The 15277-nt window shown below is 47.7% G+C and overlaps 1 protein-coding gene across 2 annotated transcripts; it reads right to left on the minus strand.

Annotated features, from left to right (window-relative positions):
* Positions 1 to 2279: 2279 nt before the first annotated feature.
* Positions 2280 to 11739, minus strand: CKB (creatine kinase B). Of its 2 annotated transcripts, none has more exons than XM_054286747.1 (8): positions 11656 to 11739; positions 9956 to 10143; positions 9320 to 9474; positions 8300 to 8432; positions 7231 to 7402; positions 5658 to 5781; positions 4772 to 4961; positions 2280 to 4242 (listed from the first exon to the last, which is right to left on the minus strand). In XM_054286747.1, exons 2-8 carry the CDS (start codon positions 10131 to 10133, stop codon positions 4064 to 4066), a joined length of 1131 nt encoding a protein of 376 aa, XP_054142722.1. In that variant the 5' UTR covers positions 10134 to 10143; positions 11656 to 11739; the 3' UTR covers positions 2280 to 4063. The 2 variants fall into 2 exon arrangements, with proteins under 2 accessions (XP_054142722.1, XP_054142721.1); XM_054286746.1 differs by lacking the exon at positions 9956 to 10143 and adding an exon at positions 10590 to 10802.
* Positions 11740 to 15277: the final 3538 nt, after the last annotated feature.

The raw sequence follows: 15277 nt of genomic DNA on the forward strand, positions 1-15277 counted from the left end.
GCCCTCACCTCTGGCCAGTGGCTCGTGCCTGGTGAGGTGCTCAGGGACTGGGAGTCCAGGGCAAGTGTCCCATATGGGCCTTGAACAGCAGCTGGTCAGGGGCTTGTGTGATTTCTGTGTAAGAAAATAAATCTAAAATGTCATAACCAGGGCAAGAGGGTCAAGCAATGCAAGAGGCCCAGTTGTGATTATCTTCTCATCTTGTGCTGTGGGGTGTTCTCCATCACTGGGCTGGGCTCCCCTCCACAGCAGACAAATAAAGCCCAACAAAGCCCCGTGATAGTGGGGAAGTGCCCTGCCCCACTGGGGGAGAGCTGGAGAAAATATCACCAGGCTATTTCCAGCTTTGTAACTATGTTTTTTTAGGAGGAGGGAAGGCAGACTAGCCAGAGGAATGTGGAGCAGCCAAAGGAGCCTGCTGGCCTGCTGCTTCCTCAGGGGAAAAGCAAAGCAAACAGGAGATGAAAAGCTTGTGATGCCATCTCCATCCTCAGAAGAGTGCCTTGCCTACCACACTACCACATTTTTTGTGTGTGGGTGGGTGGGTGGAGAAAAGAACAAAGATCACTCAAAGTCTTCTGCTCAAGTTATTCCATGTTGCGTAAAAATATGGTAATGCTCATCTGAGGACAGGCTGGAGCCTAAACCCTCCCAGGTGAGTGCTGGAGACATTAGGCAATAGCACCTTCCTTTTCCTTCTTGGCCTAGCAATGGATGCTGAGCAAAATGGAAAGCTGGGAGAAAGCATTGCCCTGCCCTAGGCTGTGGTTGGAGCTGAGCAAGAATCCTCTGCGGAGAGCCGGACTGGAACAGGAGCCTCCTGTGCCCCAGGCAGAGCACTCACCAGGCATCCAGCAGGTAAAACCACCTTGCTCCATCCCTTATTTTTGTGAGAGAGGAGGGTTTGGCCACCTTGTCCTGGGAAGCAGGAGCCACTCTGGAGCAGCTGGAGCTGCTTGGGAAGCAGCCACCCTGTCCCTGGGCTGGCCAGAGGCACAAGGGAGTGCGCGGGGAGCCTGAGCCCTGCTCTGAGGGCTGGGAGCCTCCCCCGCCAGGGCTGTGGTGCTGAGCCCACAGCAGGGTGAGACACCATGAATCACTTTCCAGTAGATAGCACAGAAGTGGGATAAGGAGCATTTAAGCTGCCAGTGAGTGTAACATGAGAGGCAAATGGTTTCCCAAAGAGATTCATTTCTTGAGCAAGGGCTCTGGGGTGCCAGCAGGCAGCGTGCTGCCTGTGCCACACTTGTCCAGAGGCAAGGCTTGGCACCCCACCAGCCAGGGCTGGGCAGCTGCTCCCTGAGGGAAGCAGAAACAGGAGGAAAATGTAATGACAAACAGAAATTTCTCTTTAGAACATTATAAAAGTGGTGCATGTCTCACAGCACCCAAGGGGACAATGTGCCAGCCTGGGGGAGCAGGGGCAGTGAAACAGGACAACACAAGGGGCTGCCTTGCAGCAGCAGGATGGCAGCAACCATCCCTGCTCCCCTGTCTATAGGGGAGAAAATCTCAGCTGAAACATCACAGGAAAGCCCAAAGATGGCCCAAAGGGCTCCTGGCCCCTCTCCTCCCCCAGCACTGCTGGGACCAACAGAGCAGTCCCTGTTCCAGGCCTGATGAGGACACTGCCATCACTGTGGGGGTCATGAGAGCAGGAGCCACACAGCTCCTTTCCAAAAGCTACGGGGCACAGGTGGTTAATGCAGGCTCCCTGGATAAAGCACAGCACTGACTGATAACCTTCCTCTCCTCTCCTGCCCCATGGCAGCCTGCCAGCACCTGGCACCATTTTCAGTGCCCAGAGCACAAACAAGGCTGCTCCATACAATCCATAATGGGCACCCAGGGCACAAGGGTGAGTAATGCCAAAGACCAAACCAAAGCTTTTAAGGTGAGGCGGCAGGAGCTTTAATCTCCTTCTTGATCAGAGGTTTTTAGAAAGTCCCACCTGGGGTTGGTCACAGTATCCACCTTTTGCCAGGACACATTCTTTCTCTGAAACACTTGCAATTGTTTTGCTTTGTACAGGCTGAAACAAAAGCACGGTCGCATGGCAGCAACACGAGGGAACACAGCAAAGGTAGTGGGTGGGAAAGAAAACCAATTAAAAAGAAGTATTTTCTAGCTGGATGCAGGCATTAAAGACTGGTTTGCTGCTTTGAGCACAATTGTTTAGCCAGCTACAGGTGCTGTCTCAGACTGCAGGGACTCAGGGGCTGAAAGCAGACAAATGTAACAGCTCTGAGGGGTTAAGAACATAGGAGAAACAAGATGCATAGAGAGAGAAATGTTTTTATTAGTCCAGCTGATATAGCTAGAAAAAAATAGACAAGTTTTCAGGCAACTCCTTTCATTAGGTAATTGCTGTGAGCGCAGTAACGACGCTGTGTTGAGGAGAGGCACCACTAAATGAACACTCTCTGATTACAAGAAGCAGAACCAGCTATTTGCCAAGCGTCTGTGAACAGTGACATGAAGCACAGCATGGGGGATCTAAAGAATATACAGAACCAACCGGTTGTCTCTTGCACCATTTTCTCTTCCCTGCTCTCAGAATCTTCACACAGAAACTCCTGTGCTGATTAACTCAAATACAGGAACACCCAGTACAGAACAAAACTCTTACATATGATCTCCTCTCCCCACCCAATTAACTTTGAATACAAAGTTTCACATACAAAGCTGTATTAAAAGAAAAAAAAAATCTTATCTGAAATGTTCACTCAGCCTTTTCTCACCAAAATTAAATTAGCTTACCCCAGCTGGAATCATCTCTTCAGCTAAATGACAGCCTGCAATCACAGCCTTAGAAATATCACAGCCTTTACAAAAGAAAGCTTCAGTTATCTACACAAACCTATATAAAGCTGCACGCCAAGGAGCTCTGCATCAACCCCTCATCACGCTCCCTCCATCAAAGCTGTGTTTTAGCAGTGGGTAGAGCTGCTGAGCAGGTGCATCTGCATGAGCTGCAAAGGCTGCTCTTCCCAAGGGTCTGATGCTTCCAGTTAGCAATACCTGTGGGAAAGGCTGCTCCTGTATGTTAATAATGTGATGCTTCCACACAGCAAGCACACATGCACAGCCATTCTGGAGAACAGACCTACTTGATGCAATCTTGAGCTCATATCCAGACAACTACCTGAGCTTGCAAGCCAGGCCCAGTTTGGGAAAAACTATTTAGCATGTTTTAATTGACTGTGCTGCTCAGTTTTAGGTTCATGGGGCAACCGGTGCAGGGGCCAGCAGAGTCAGCTGACTAAAGCTCATTAGCTGGTATTTTCCTGTAAGTGGCAGCTTCCAGCCCCTATCTCTGTCCTGGCTGAGCTGAAATCACTTGAGAACCATGGGCTGAATTAATCTAGGCTTCACCTCACCCCTTAAAGTGTTGTTGTTTACACTAGCTGTGTTGAAAACAAGCTCCTCCCCACAAAGCAGCTCAGGGTCACTAATACCATGGGCTGGAGTCTGACCTCAGAGCCTTGCCCTGCAGCCCCGAGGGCCCATCTGAGAGCAGCAGCCCTCTGTCCCCAGCCCTGCCTCCCCTCCCTCACAGGAACCAGCCTGGCTTGCAGTACCCAGGATAATGAGAGTTTACAGTTGGCATGAGCAGATGCACAAGTCAAAGCCTTGGAGGTAGGGCATGTTTGCAGTGACTCATGTTTAACATTAGTTCTCAAATTTACAGCAACTACAATCAAGTTAAGAGGTTCAACTTCTGAAACTGCTTTAACAACATTTCAACTCAGCTGGTCGGCAGCAGCACACCTAGGAAGATGTGCTTGCACACAAAACCAGACCATCTAGCCTAACTATGAAAACCAAGTCACTTAAATCTCAAAGACATTCAGTTAACATATCTAAGACATCTCAGGCCAAACAATAGTTTATTTCATTTCATTTTCAGCAACATCTCAACCATCAAAAAAATAAACTCTAACACAGATGGATGGAAGACTTCTCTACAGTGTAACTAAGTGGGCTCTGACCCCAAGGGTTTGAATTGGAGTGACATTTTATTATTCATCCAATAAGTTAGGAAGCATGAGAATAAAGTGCTTTATTTCTGAGCTGGCATGAGGTCATCAATGGACTGGCCTTTTTCAAGGCGTTTCTCCATTTCAATGAGGAGCTTCACTCCATCCACCACCATCTGCACCAGCTCCACCTCAGAGAAGCCGAGACGATCAGCATTGGAGACATCAAACACTCCTCCAACAGCAGCTGTGTCCACACCACCTGCAGGCAGCAAGAGATGCAGTTACAACATTGACCTCAGCCTCAGCAGGTGAGTCTGCCTTTCCTCCCTCACCAGCTTGAGGCAGGGACACAGCAGGACCATTCTCTACAAGCTGCCACTGGTGCCTCGTCCTACATGCAGGAAGATAAAGCCCTGTGTGACTGCCAACATGAACCACAGAACATGCAATCAGGCCAGCTCTTTATTCTTCTGACCCATGAGCAATCTAACCTGAGGTCAGAAGAACCCACTGGAGCCATCTCCTAGCCATAGTTAAACCAGGATTCCCACCCTTGCTTATGAACAAGAACAGCTGTCCCCAGGTCCACCTAATCTGGTGCTCAAAATGACACACAGGACATTAACTAGACAGCCAGACTCTCTCCATGTGCTTTACAAGGGTTTCTCTTGGGTGGTGTGACAGGCACTGACAGTGTGAACCAAGAGATGGCTCTGGCCATAACCAGGCATTTGCTGGTGTCCTGGGGCAGGCTGACTCAGCCCATCAGAGTTATTATCAGCTCTCACCTGTGCCTCGTTTCTGCAGCCTAAGTTTCTTGAGGACTTCTCCAAATTTCTCATGTTTCCCAAGGTGCGGGAGCTTGATGTGCACACCAGCACGCAGCCCCGTTCCAAGGTTGGATGGGCAGGTCAGGATGTAGCCCAAGTGTGGATTCCACATGAACTCGTAGTTTTTGGCCTTGAAGAGACTTTCTATCTATAAATAGAAAGAATGAATGTTTAGAGATTGTTCTCTACCTTAAGATTGTAGAACATCCATTAGTGCTCACTTGCAGCTTCAGTCACTCAGCAACAGCCACAACACTCAGAACAGAGATTTCAGCCACATAAGCCTCCTCCCTATGGAAAAAATGGCCACCAACAAGGGGCTTTCCAGGCCTTCATCTTGCTCCTAGCAGTGAGACTGGCTAAGTTTAAAAGCTACACTCCTTATGTCACTATCTGTTGGGAAGCTGGATTTAATACATGTCAAGCTGGCACATCTCTTAGGATCAGGACAGGGGCTGGTAAAGCTCAAGCTTCTATCAAGACTAGAAATAGAGAACTTGAGCCCAGCTTTGCCGATGCACATTCAAGCAATCTCTCCTCCTCCCCAAGGTGTCTCAAAGCTTTGGAGAACTATGCAGAATTTCTTTAAAATACAGTTGAGACATTTGGATAAGGGTGCCACCACATCAAGCAAACATTCTAGATTACACAGCTACAAAGCTTTTTGCCAAAACACCTCTTTTGGAGCCCTCACAGCTCTGCATCTCATCAGGGTGTTCTCAGAGATCCAGGCTGTGAAACACAACCATGGAGGACTCCAGAGGGGGCTTGAAAGCTGCATTCTCATCTCTAACCAGAGAGCCATGTGCCATTTGAACCCACAGCCCAGACAATGGTGATTTACCTTTGTTAGTCCAGTACAGAAGCGGCTGAACACTTCCTTCATGTTGCCACCTTTCTGCATGGAAATAACTCTAAGGTGATCCTCCTCATTGATCCAAACAAGGAAAGTCTTGTTATCATTGTGCCTAGGAGACAAAGCAATCAGTTTGCTGTCTTGCCCACCTCACATTTTGAAGATGGCCCCAAACTGCTCATCACTGCAGTTTTTAGTTCAAGATACTCACTTAGCTGCTTCAACAATATAGATCTTCCTTCTTTTGCCCACACAGGACCTGAGTTAAGCTGGCAGTTGTTACCCTGCTCTTTTCAAGAGGTAATTTGAATTGGCCTTTACAGAGTAATAACATGGCATTACCTAGTCTTACAGTATCAAAACCTAAAACCCCCTCATCCCCCTAGCTCACTGTGGCTCCAGTTTACAAATTAAGGTATTTCTGCTCAGCAATTTGCAGAAAGGTGATCAATAGACTTTGAGGGAGTCCTGTACAATAATGTTCATAATGACACCATGTGTAACAAGCTTTTTTAGCAGTATTTTGTCAGATTATGTCAAACTGCACTTTGTATCTTGCTTTCACTATGAATTTTAGATCAGGGCTCTTCAGAGATGCTATATAAAAATCCTCTGAACAGTGGACTCCTCCTGCCCCAGCTTGTAGCTGACAGCAAGTACTACCATCCCTGTTTATCTTGCTAGTAATTTCTGAACTTGATTAGGATCAAAAATTAGCTAGTACCCGAGGAAAGTTTTTTATGCAGACAACACTAAGACATTACACACTTCAAGTCTGTAGATTAGTCATGCTCAGATGACAGCGCTATCTGGTGCTGGCAATCTGCAGGTAGATGATGCAATCTTAAAGGTGACCTACAGAAACAGTGTGCTTCCTCTAGGTTGTACTGAAACAGCTGCAGTAATAAGATTGGAGCATTCCTGTTGATAAAAACCTAGCCCTTAGCTTACAAGGGAGCAAGTTAATTATGCTGCAGAAGCTCCTGAGATGCAGTTTTATGTAGGTGACCTACATTTAAAACAAGCAGAATCCTTCTATTCCACACCTCTGCATCAGACCATTCCTGTCACTGAGTCTCTGGGGACAGGGGGAGAGCTCATCACTAGCACAGATAAAGCCATACCAGCCCAGCACCAGTGAGCTTCTGCAAACAGAAATGAAGAGACTACAGGGGAGTAACCATGCATCCAGGATCACCCCTGAGCAAAGACAATGCTACGGTTTGTACCACAAGTTACCCTCAACTCTTGTGGAAAAAGCTGACTGTAGTGGCACATCTGCTCCTTTACAAGTGATCCACTCCCACAGGCTGATTCAGTTTTTGCATGGTAGCTCACTAACCCATGCAGGCCCTGGTTCTGGGCTAGCAAAGCTGGCTGTTCTTACCAGAATAAGAACACTTGTCCAAATTTTGCTGGTTAACTGCAAGTTCTCTGTAGAAGTTTCTCATCAAATACAGTAATATAAGGTGAGAAGTTACTACTTTGCCCAATAGTACAAGTCACCACTGAAGCAGCAAGATTTTAACTTCTATGACTGTTTCCTCACAGCCATACTCACCAGATACCCCTGGCATCAGGCCAGTCTCGTGCCATCCCAGATGCCAACAGAAGAGGAGAAACTGGCTTGTCAAACAAGAAGTGGTCATCAATCAGCTGCTGCTGCTCTGCATCAGTCATGTTCCTCAGAGCATAGTACTTCCCCTTGAGATCACCATCCAGACTACCCAGAGCTGAAAGAGAGAGACTCTTTTAGAATGGGACTAAAGGTTCTACACTTTCCCAGCACGTTGGAGACCACACACAAAGTATGGCAATGTTTGATCTGCTGGGTCTGGTTCCTCCCTTGCTTTCATCTCCAATAGCAATGCCCTTGTGGCACAACCTGAGGCAGTATCAGATGATTTGTCTGCACCTTCCAGGCTTGTACAAGTAGCCTTTGTTCCCTTACATGCAGTATAGAATCATTACTGCTGGCTGAACTCTACAAACGGAGACTGCTTTTTCTTCCAAGGAGAGCCAAGGTTATGAATATAACAAGCAGTATTTTATTCTAGTCAAGGACTGTTACCCTGCCCTTGAGAGGTTTTGAAACAACTACACTGTCAGCCTCCAGAACTGCACCTTGAGCACTGGGAGGCAATAGGAAAAAGAAAAAAACAGCTGAAGAGCTTCAATGAAAACCAGTGCTTATTCTAGTCAGCTGCAGATTTGGAACAAGACTACATCTCTAAGCAAGCTGAACATTAATGAAAGTCAATTAAATGCAGCCACAAAACACTGCACCCCATGACTCAAGCCCTGTAGTTGCTACATACCTGTTACATTTCAGGTTTGAGCCCTGATGAACCAACCTCTTTCCCCACACACACAGACAGAAGCTTTTGAGATCAGCAGAGGTCAACTTTAACGCAGTCCAACTTCCCTCTGCCACGTGCTCTCGCTCTCAGCTACAAGCTGCAATGCTGAGGCAGCTCTAAAGCAATGAGCCTTTTCTAGGGAAAGCTCCAAGCTCAGACTAAATCTCCAGGGAGTTGCCTCTGGCCAAATGCCTCCATTTCAAACTGCAAAGAGCACCTCTTGCACAAAGGACAGGACAGCGTCCCTGGTGCACCCAGCTCTCACCTTACCTTCAACAGAGAGCTTCTCGATGGCGCGCCGCTCTCCTCGACTGCAGTGCGGGGGGAGGCAGAAGCCACGGATGCTCCTGCCAGTTCTGACACGGGAACTCAGCACGTAATTGGGATCCAGGTCATCCCCTCCCTGCAAGGGGAGCAAACCAGTGAGCACAACCCTGGCACCAAGACACCTAAACACATGTAGCCTCCGTGCATTTAAGAATGCACTTTACACCTGAGGCAGTGACTCCCTGGCCTGTGAGCCAGTGCCTCACTTCAGGGCAATTCTCTTCAGCATCACATCAAGCACCTGTGTAACACAACTCCTGCTCTGAGGTCAAGGCTATAGATACTAAATAGTCCTAGAAGACAGGGATATGACCAGAACATCAGTTCCATGTCCGTTTCAGACTGTGGTCTGGACTTCTGTTATCCCTTACAGATCTGTCATCTAGAGATATCAACGTGAGACAAAAACCTTCTTTAGGTATGAGAATTATTCTTTCTTTACTGTTCTGCCAAGTCTCTTTATTTTCAACATGATTTATGGCTAGCGAATCAATATGGAGTTAGGAACTCCCAGAGTTTAGCTAACAGCAACCTTTAAAATCCATAAAATTAAGAATCCTTACTCCTAGCTGTAAAAATATTCAATGGCATGACACCATCAGCTGGTAATTAAGATCCAAGATCAGATAGAAGAAAATGTTTGAATTTTATGGTAGTCCTTGATTTCTAGGGCAGTATTTAGGTTGACTGTTAGAGCCCACAGCTCACAGAAACACACACTGAAGGTGTTTGGCACAACCCACACTGCAGCAGCACCTGAGAAAAGCTCCTGCTGCACACAAGCTGCCCAGCCACTGACACCCCACAGCAGCAAGCTCTTCAGGCTGCTTGCACCAGACTCACAGCCCAAGTGTCCCTGCTCAGTGGAAGCAAGGGGACAGAGCCTGAGCAACCAGCTTAGGCAGCTGCCAACACCTTCACAGTCCTCAGACCAATAATCTGTAATTGATCAAAACTTTATACCTGCAGGTTATCAGCATTCAGGTCAGTCTTGTGCTGATCACTTGGTTTGTAGCCACCATGCCTGTCTTCAATAACTGGATCAAAGAGCTCCTTGAACACTTCATAGGATTCTTCATCACCAGCCACACATCCTACTGTCATTATGAAGGGATGGCCTGGAGTGGTAATAAAGTCAGAAGAGCTAAGTTTGGGTGACATTTGGCTGTACTCCAGTGCAGCACTAACCAGGCAAGTTCTTTAGTGGCAAGTCTAGTCACTCAGAAGTTCATTCTTACATAGAAACATTTGGAGAGACCCTACATTTTACACTTCATCCAGTTTGTCAAATGCAGTGCTATGGAAACCCATAGCTATTGTCATTAAACCAGGCTCATTTGTCAAGCTTGGTTTAAGACAAATTTGCACAGCACATCTAATTTGACTAGCTAATTTAGATCACTGCATAGAACTTTATGTCTAAACAATCATGCTTTGCTGCAAGCAAGCATGCTTTGCTTTTTGCTCCTTCTGCTACAGAGCTGCATTTCTGTAGTCTGCTCATAAATGCCACCTCCACAAGATTAGTTTTAAGTCACCATATTCAAAAGCACCAGTTACTTCAGCTGGTTCACACGGAATATTCTCAATGCATTTTACCAGGATTATCAACCCCAGTCTGAATGACATCATCCAGGGTGAAGCCACTGGGCGTGACTCTGTCTCTCAGTTTCTCGTATAATTCCAGGGTTAGAACTTTGGCCATGTGGTTGTTGTGGCTGCTCAGGTCCGGATACTCCTCATCAGGAGGCAGTCTCTGATTATTTAGTTGGGCCATTTTGATATTGCTAGAGTAAAAATAAATACTGTAATGTTAACATGTAAACACATCTGCTCCCCCTTTTTCATAGAAGTGCTAGAAAACATAATGTAACCAGTTTGGAATAGGAAGAGACCAAGACTGCCAGGTAATCTTTTTTCCCCCCCCTCCTCAGATGAGTTATAATTAGAACGCATTTGGTTTGACTTTTTTTTTTTTCTCTCCAGATTGAAAGTATTTAGCAGAGCAGTTACATAATTGAAGTGGCTGGGAATTGGTGTGTCAGATCACAGCATGAAACATAGCTTGATGGAAACATGGCCTCCCAACAGAGCCATGCCTTTAGAGTAGTCTCTCAATGCTTTAGATTTGTCCCTCAGTAGCTTGAGAACTTTGGGTTCTCAAGCATTGTCAAGAAGCACTTCCAGTCAGGAGGGAGAACAGATCATTATGCAGACCTAACGATCCCATTACCTGGGTTGTCAACCCCAGTCTGGATACAATCATCCAGGGTAAATCCACTGGGAGTCTGTTTATCCCTCAATTTCTGGTACAGGTCCGGGGTCAGCACCTTAGCCATGTGATTGTTGTGAGCTTTCAGGTCAGGGTACTCATCCTCAGGCTTGTACTTCATCTTCAGGAGGTTGTGGCTGTTTGAGAAGGGCATGGCTGACCCTACCGCAGTCACTAGGGGAGAAAGACGGGAAGCCTTTCACTGGGGGTTTGGCAGCCTCCGGACCGCCCGGGGGAACGCCAGGCACCCAAAAGGTCACCTTGGCTCACGTTCCACCCGCGCCCTTCACACCTTTGCGGCTACACCGCCTTCCACAGGCGCCGAAGAGGAGCAAAGAAAGTAAGTTCTTCACCTCCAGCAGCCTTGCCCCGTGCCCACCATCCCGGCCGCAGGGGCACAGGTTCTCCCGGCTCCGGGGCGCCGCCCGGCTGAGGGGACGCGCCCAAGGTCGCAAGGAGCAGCCGTAGCACATCGGGCGGACCCCGCGCGGCTCCGGGGCTCGGCCGGGCCGCCCTAGGCGGGGGTGCTCGGCCCCGCCGGGACCCCGGGCCGGCCGGCAGGTGAGCGGGGCGGCACCGCCGCACCCTCGGTGCGCGGCCGCGCCTCCTCTCGCCGCTGAAGGGCGAGGGGAGCCGGCGGAGCGACGGCGCCCTCCGCGTCCGCGGACAGGCGGCTACTCCCCGACCGGGGAGGGGAGGGCAGCATCCAACAAGTCCTTACACAACAGACGGCTCCCTCAGGGGACCTGGACGGGGCGAGCGTATGTAACTACCCTGCTAAATACCGGGTTAATCTGGTTTTAGAGCCCAACCAGACCGGCGAGCACCTGCGCCGCTCCCCGCGCCCCCCGCACCGCCTGCGCCCCTGCCCCGCGCCGCCCCTCGCGCTCCTCCTCAGCCGGACCGGCTCCACCCCACACAGCGGGGGAGGGAAAAAAAACCAAAAGAATAAAGGAAAAAAAAAAAAGGAAAAAATAAAATCCTTTGTTTAAAGGCTGCAGAACAGCTCGGCTGCCCCGGGACTTACCGCGGGCTTCGCAGCTACAGCAAGAACCTCCGCAGGGCTCCGCGTACTACACCGCCCGACTCCGAGTGAAGCTCCAGTAGCCCCGCCGCGCGTCTTTTATATAGAGTGCCAGCCCGCAGCCCCATTGGCCGTTATTTATAGCCCATTCATTCCATTGGGCCGCGCAGCCGCGGGCGGGGCGGGTGCTGCGCCGCCGGCCGGGCCCGCGCTCACCGCCATTTTGCTCGGCGTCGGGGAGGTCGGTGGTGGGTGGTGGGACGCTGCGGGCCGCTCCCGCGGCTCTGAGGCGGCCCCGGCACTGTCCCGTTACCACCGGCGTGAGGGCGGGAATCCATCTCGTGTGCCACCGGCCGGGGCGTGTCATCGCACACCAACTTGGCTGGTTGAAGGCTTCACACCTTTGCCAACACCTTGGTCGGGAGTTCAAACGCGGCTCTGATAATGCGTCACCCCAAAGGAAGGGTTATGTGGCGTGCGGACTGGCCGTGCTGTGAGCCGGGTGGGTGCCCCGAGCTGGCAGAAGCGCTGAGGCGGCTGCGGATGTGGCGCCCAGCCCCCGGCAGCCCGGCTCTGTAGAGGGAGGACCTGCACCTCGCCTCCAACACCTGCGAAACCGTGGGCTCGTTTTACAGCTTCATTCGAAAGGAAGTAGGGTGATGGTGTAAATCGCAGTGAATCCTCTGCTCTTGTCATGTGCCAAAAAAAAAAAAAAAATTCTTCAGCTGTGATTGGAGAGAGGGTGATTTCCTGCTAAAGACAGGCACAGGAACTCTGGGATCTGACCCATCTAAAGCTCACCTGAAATTCACGAAAATAGTGACTTCCATTGGTCTTTGAAGGAATGAGCAGGTTTGTCCCAAAGCAAAGATGCAGCTAAGAATCCTGCTGTTTGCAGAAATTGCAATATGTTAACAATGTGAATGAGTATCTTGATTTGACTTTCACCTTTACATAATAGTATCTTTATCTTTCTCTGACGTGTTTCTCACAGCAGAACCCATGTTTATCCTCCTGTCCAAACAGAGTGTATTTATCCATGAGAGTGCAAATCTGAGTTCCAGAGTTGCTTTCCTTGACATGAGCTGTGAATGTCAGGAGACATCACCTGAAACTTTCCCCATCACAATCCTTTCAGCACCATGACCAGTACCCTCACCCTAACAACAAGAAGCATGAGCACTTTACTGTTAGGACTTAAAAATAATAATATACATATAGAGGGAATCATTGCAAAATAAAAAGCCTAGACTGCTTCAAATAAAAATGTGCTGTGTTTGGCTGCCATCCAGATTTCCGAGTTATTCCAGGTCTGGTAGACTGAGATGCTGAGTATACAGATCTCCAGGAGAAGCCAAGGGCTCAGCATCTGTGCAAGTCCGGTCTCAGCTTCCGGATCAAAGAACAAATCCTCTCTCTTGGTCTCCTCTGCACTTTTAACCTCACAAAGTCTTCCCCTATACACTAATAGTTTCACACAATGCTCATGCTTCAGAATAGTCTAAATTGCAAATAATGCATGGCTAGACAAGTAGTAAGTCAGAAATATACTAAAATAATTTTCTTACATTATGGCATATTTTCATGGTGGTGTTCTCCACAAAAAGAAAAAAAAAAAGCCAGTAAGGGTAGGTTCTGAAGGCTCCTTTTATCTTATTCCATAATCTATTGCCACACAAACAAAGAAGCAATCAACTGTTCTGTAGTTTAATTGTTCAGGAGATTTGTGGAGTCAAGGTCACCTCAAGATCCAAAACCCAAGGATCCATTTCATTGCATATGCTCTTTTTCTCCCAGTCTTGCAGAACAGGGAATACCAGTCATGGTGAGCAGGTAGAAGTCCCAGTGTGCCAAACATTACAGCACTTCCAACACAAACACACACCTCTTCTTCACAGGACTTGAGTGACATGGAAAGAATCAGGAACATAAAATCACTAAAATATATCCAATTTACACATTTGACGAACAGTGCATCCTCTACCCCCCTTTTCTCACCACTGTTTGACAAATTTCTAGCACGCAGTAAGTCAGAAGTGGCTGGGTTTTACTCAGACAGCATTTAAAGATTTGCTGAAAGCTGTGTGTAAATTGGATCCTACCTTTGTCACAGCATTCCGTGCCAGCTTCCCTAGTGACTTAATTACAGATGCTGTGCCCTGTGTCAACAGCCTCTGATCACCTGCTTTATCTGCCTCATCTGCTGGGAAACACTGGCATGGATAAGCCTGTATGGCCTGTTAGACTGTGATAAGGGCACCAATACTCACTTTCCATGCTGGGATGGTATCTTAGTGAATACTGATTTATATGCTACATTTCCAGTTGGAAAGGTGGGCTGATTACTCCAGAGATCTTTGCACTGAGCTTTAACAATGAAGAATTAAGGGAAGTTAATCAAGGGCCACGCAGCTAACTTCCTAAGAGGCTTAATTATAAATGTTGTGTGGTGTGCAAGTGCAAGAGGAGATGGGTGTTAGCTAGTGAATGTGTCTTCTGAAATTACTTGTGTGAACATAATATGAACCTGAAGAATTAGGGGATAAACATCATCTTGGAAACAGAGAACAATATTCCAAATTAGGAGACAACAAGAGAATGTGGTTTGCTGTGAACAACTGAATTGTTTCCAATTCCTAATCTACAACTAAACACCACTTGAAAATTAAACATAACACTCATGTACCAGTAGATTAAAGAAATTGGCCATAGCTCCATCTGCTTAACCTGTCAAATGAAACTTCTCTTCCCATTTATCACTTAAAATGTATTTTCTTAGTTATTATCCTTGGTGTATTTTTTTCTCACTGCTTAGGCATGCTGTTGAAAATTACTGATTGTTTCCAGTGAGCTGAGTGCCTATGGAAATGAGGAGTTGCTGAGTGTCTCAATCTTGCACACAGTCAGGCCCACAGTGATCTGAACAGCAGCCCATCATGGGAAAGAAAGGACATGAGAACATAAACAATGACAAATATAACCAATGACACTAAAAATGACAGAAAATTAAACAAAGTGGGTGCAAATATAAAGGCACAGTAGAGCCATGATTGCCAGTCAGAAAAACAGCTGAGTAGGAGTTTGCAGTTTAAGAAACCTCTGAAACTGCATACATTATGTTTAGATTAGATGGAGAAGAGTTTCATAACTAACAAAGACTACTGCAATTATGCTATGGGCAGGTCAACACCATAACAAAAAATATGTTCTCACTGAAGGTAATGGGAAAAAATTCCCTTATTCTTAGTGTAACCACATTAATTTAAAAAATCACAGATCATCATCTAAACAGCTCTCCGTTACTGGGTTTGTGATTGTGAAAGGATGACTTTTTCTCCATTATTGTGTATTACAGGTTACTGGTGAATGCACCACAGTACAGAGCATTATCTGATTTAGCTGGGAACACTACCTGCAGCACGTCCAAGGTGATTCACATGCTCCCTGCTATGCCCATACCGCTCCCATGCCAGGTGGCCTGGGCTTGTTGTGAGCAGAGGATGAGGCAACATTCTCCTCCTTTGCTCCTCCTTGCCTCCTGACTGCAGCCCCCGTACCACAGGGCAGGCAGGGCTCTCCACATCACTTCCATCCTAAACACGAGACAGAAGTAGGAGTTAGTACC

The sequence above is a fragment of the Melozone crissalis genome, unplaced genomic scaffold (assembly GCF_028551555.1).
Source record: "Melozone crissalis strain CALT ecotype California unplaced genomic scaffold, PUWL_Pcris_2 ptg000056l_1, whole genome shotgun sequence".
Lineage (NCBI taxonomy): Eukaryota > Metazoa > Chordata > Aves > Passeriformes > Passerellidae > Melozone > Melozone crissalis.

Excerpts from the sequence above, each read along its gene's own strand:
- CKB (XM_054286746.1), bottom strand. The coding sequence starts at position 10,782 with ATGCCCTTCTCAAACAGCCACAACCTCCTGAAGATGAAGTACAAGCCT. Across the intron at positions 8,433-9,319 it reads TGAATGCTGATAACCTGCAG|GGAGGGGATGACCTGGATCC; the intron begins GTATAAAGTTTT and ends CTCCCCTTGCAG. Across the intron at positions 5,782-7,230 it reads CCTGATGCCAGGGGTATCTG|GCACAATGATAACAAGACTT; the intron begins GTGAGTATGGCT and ends TTTGTCTCCTAG.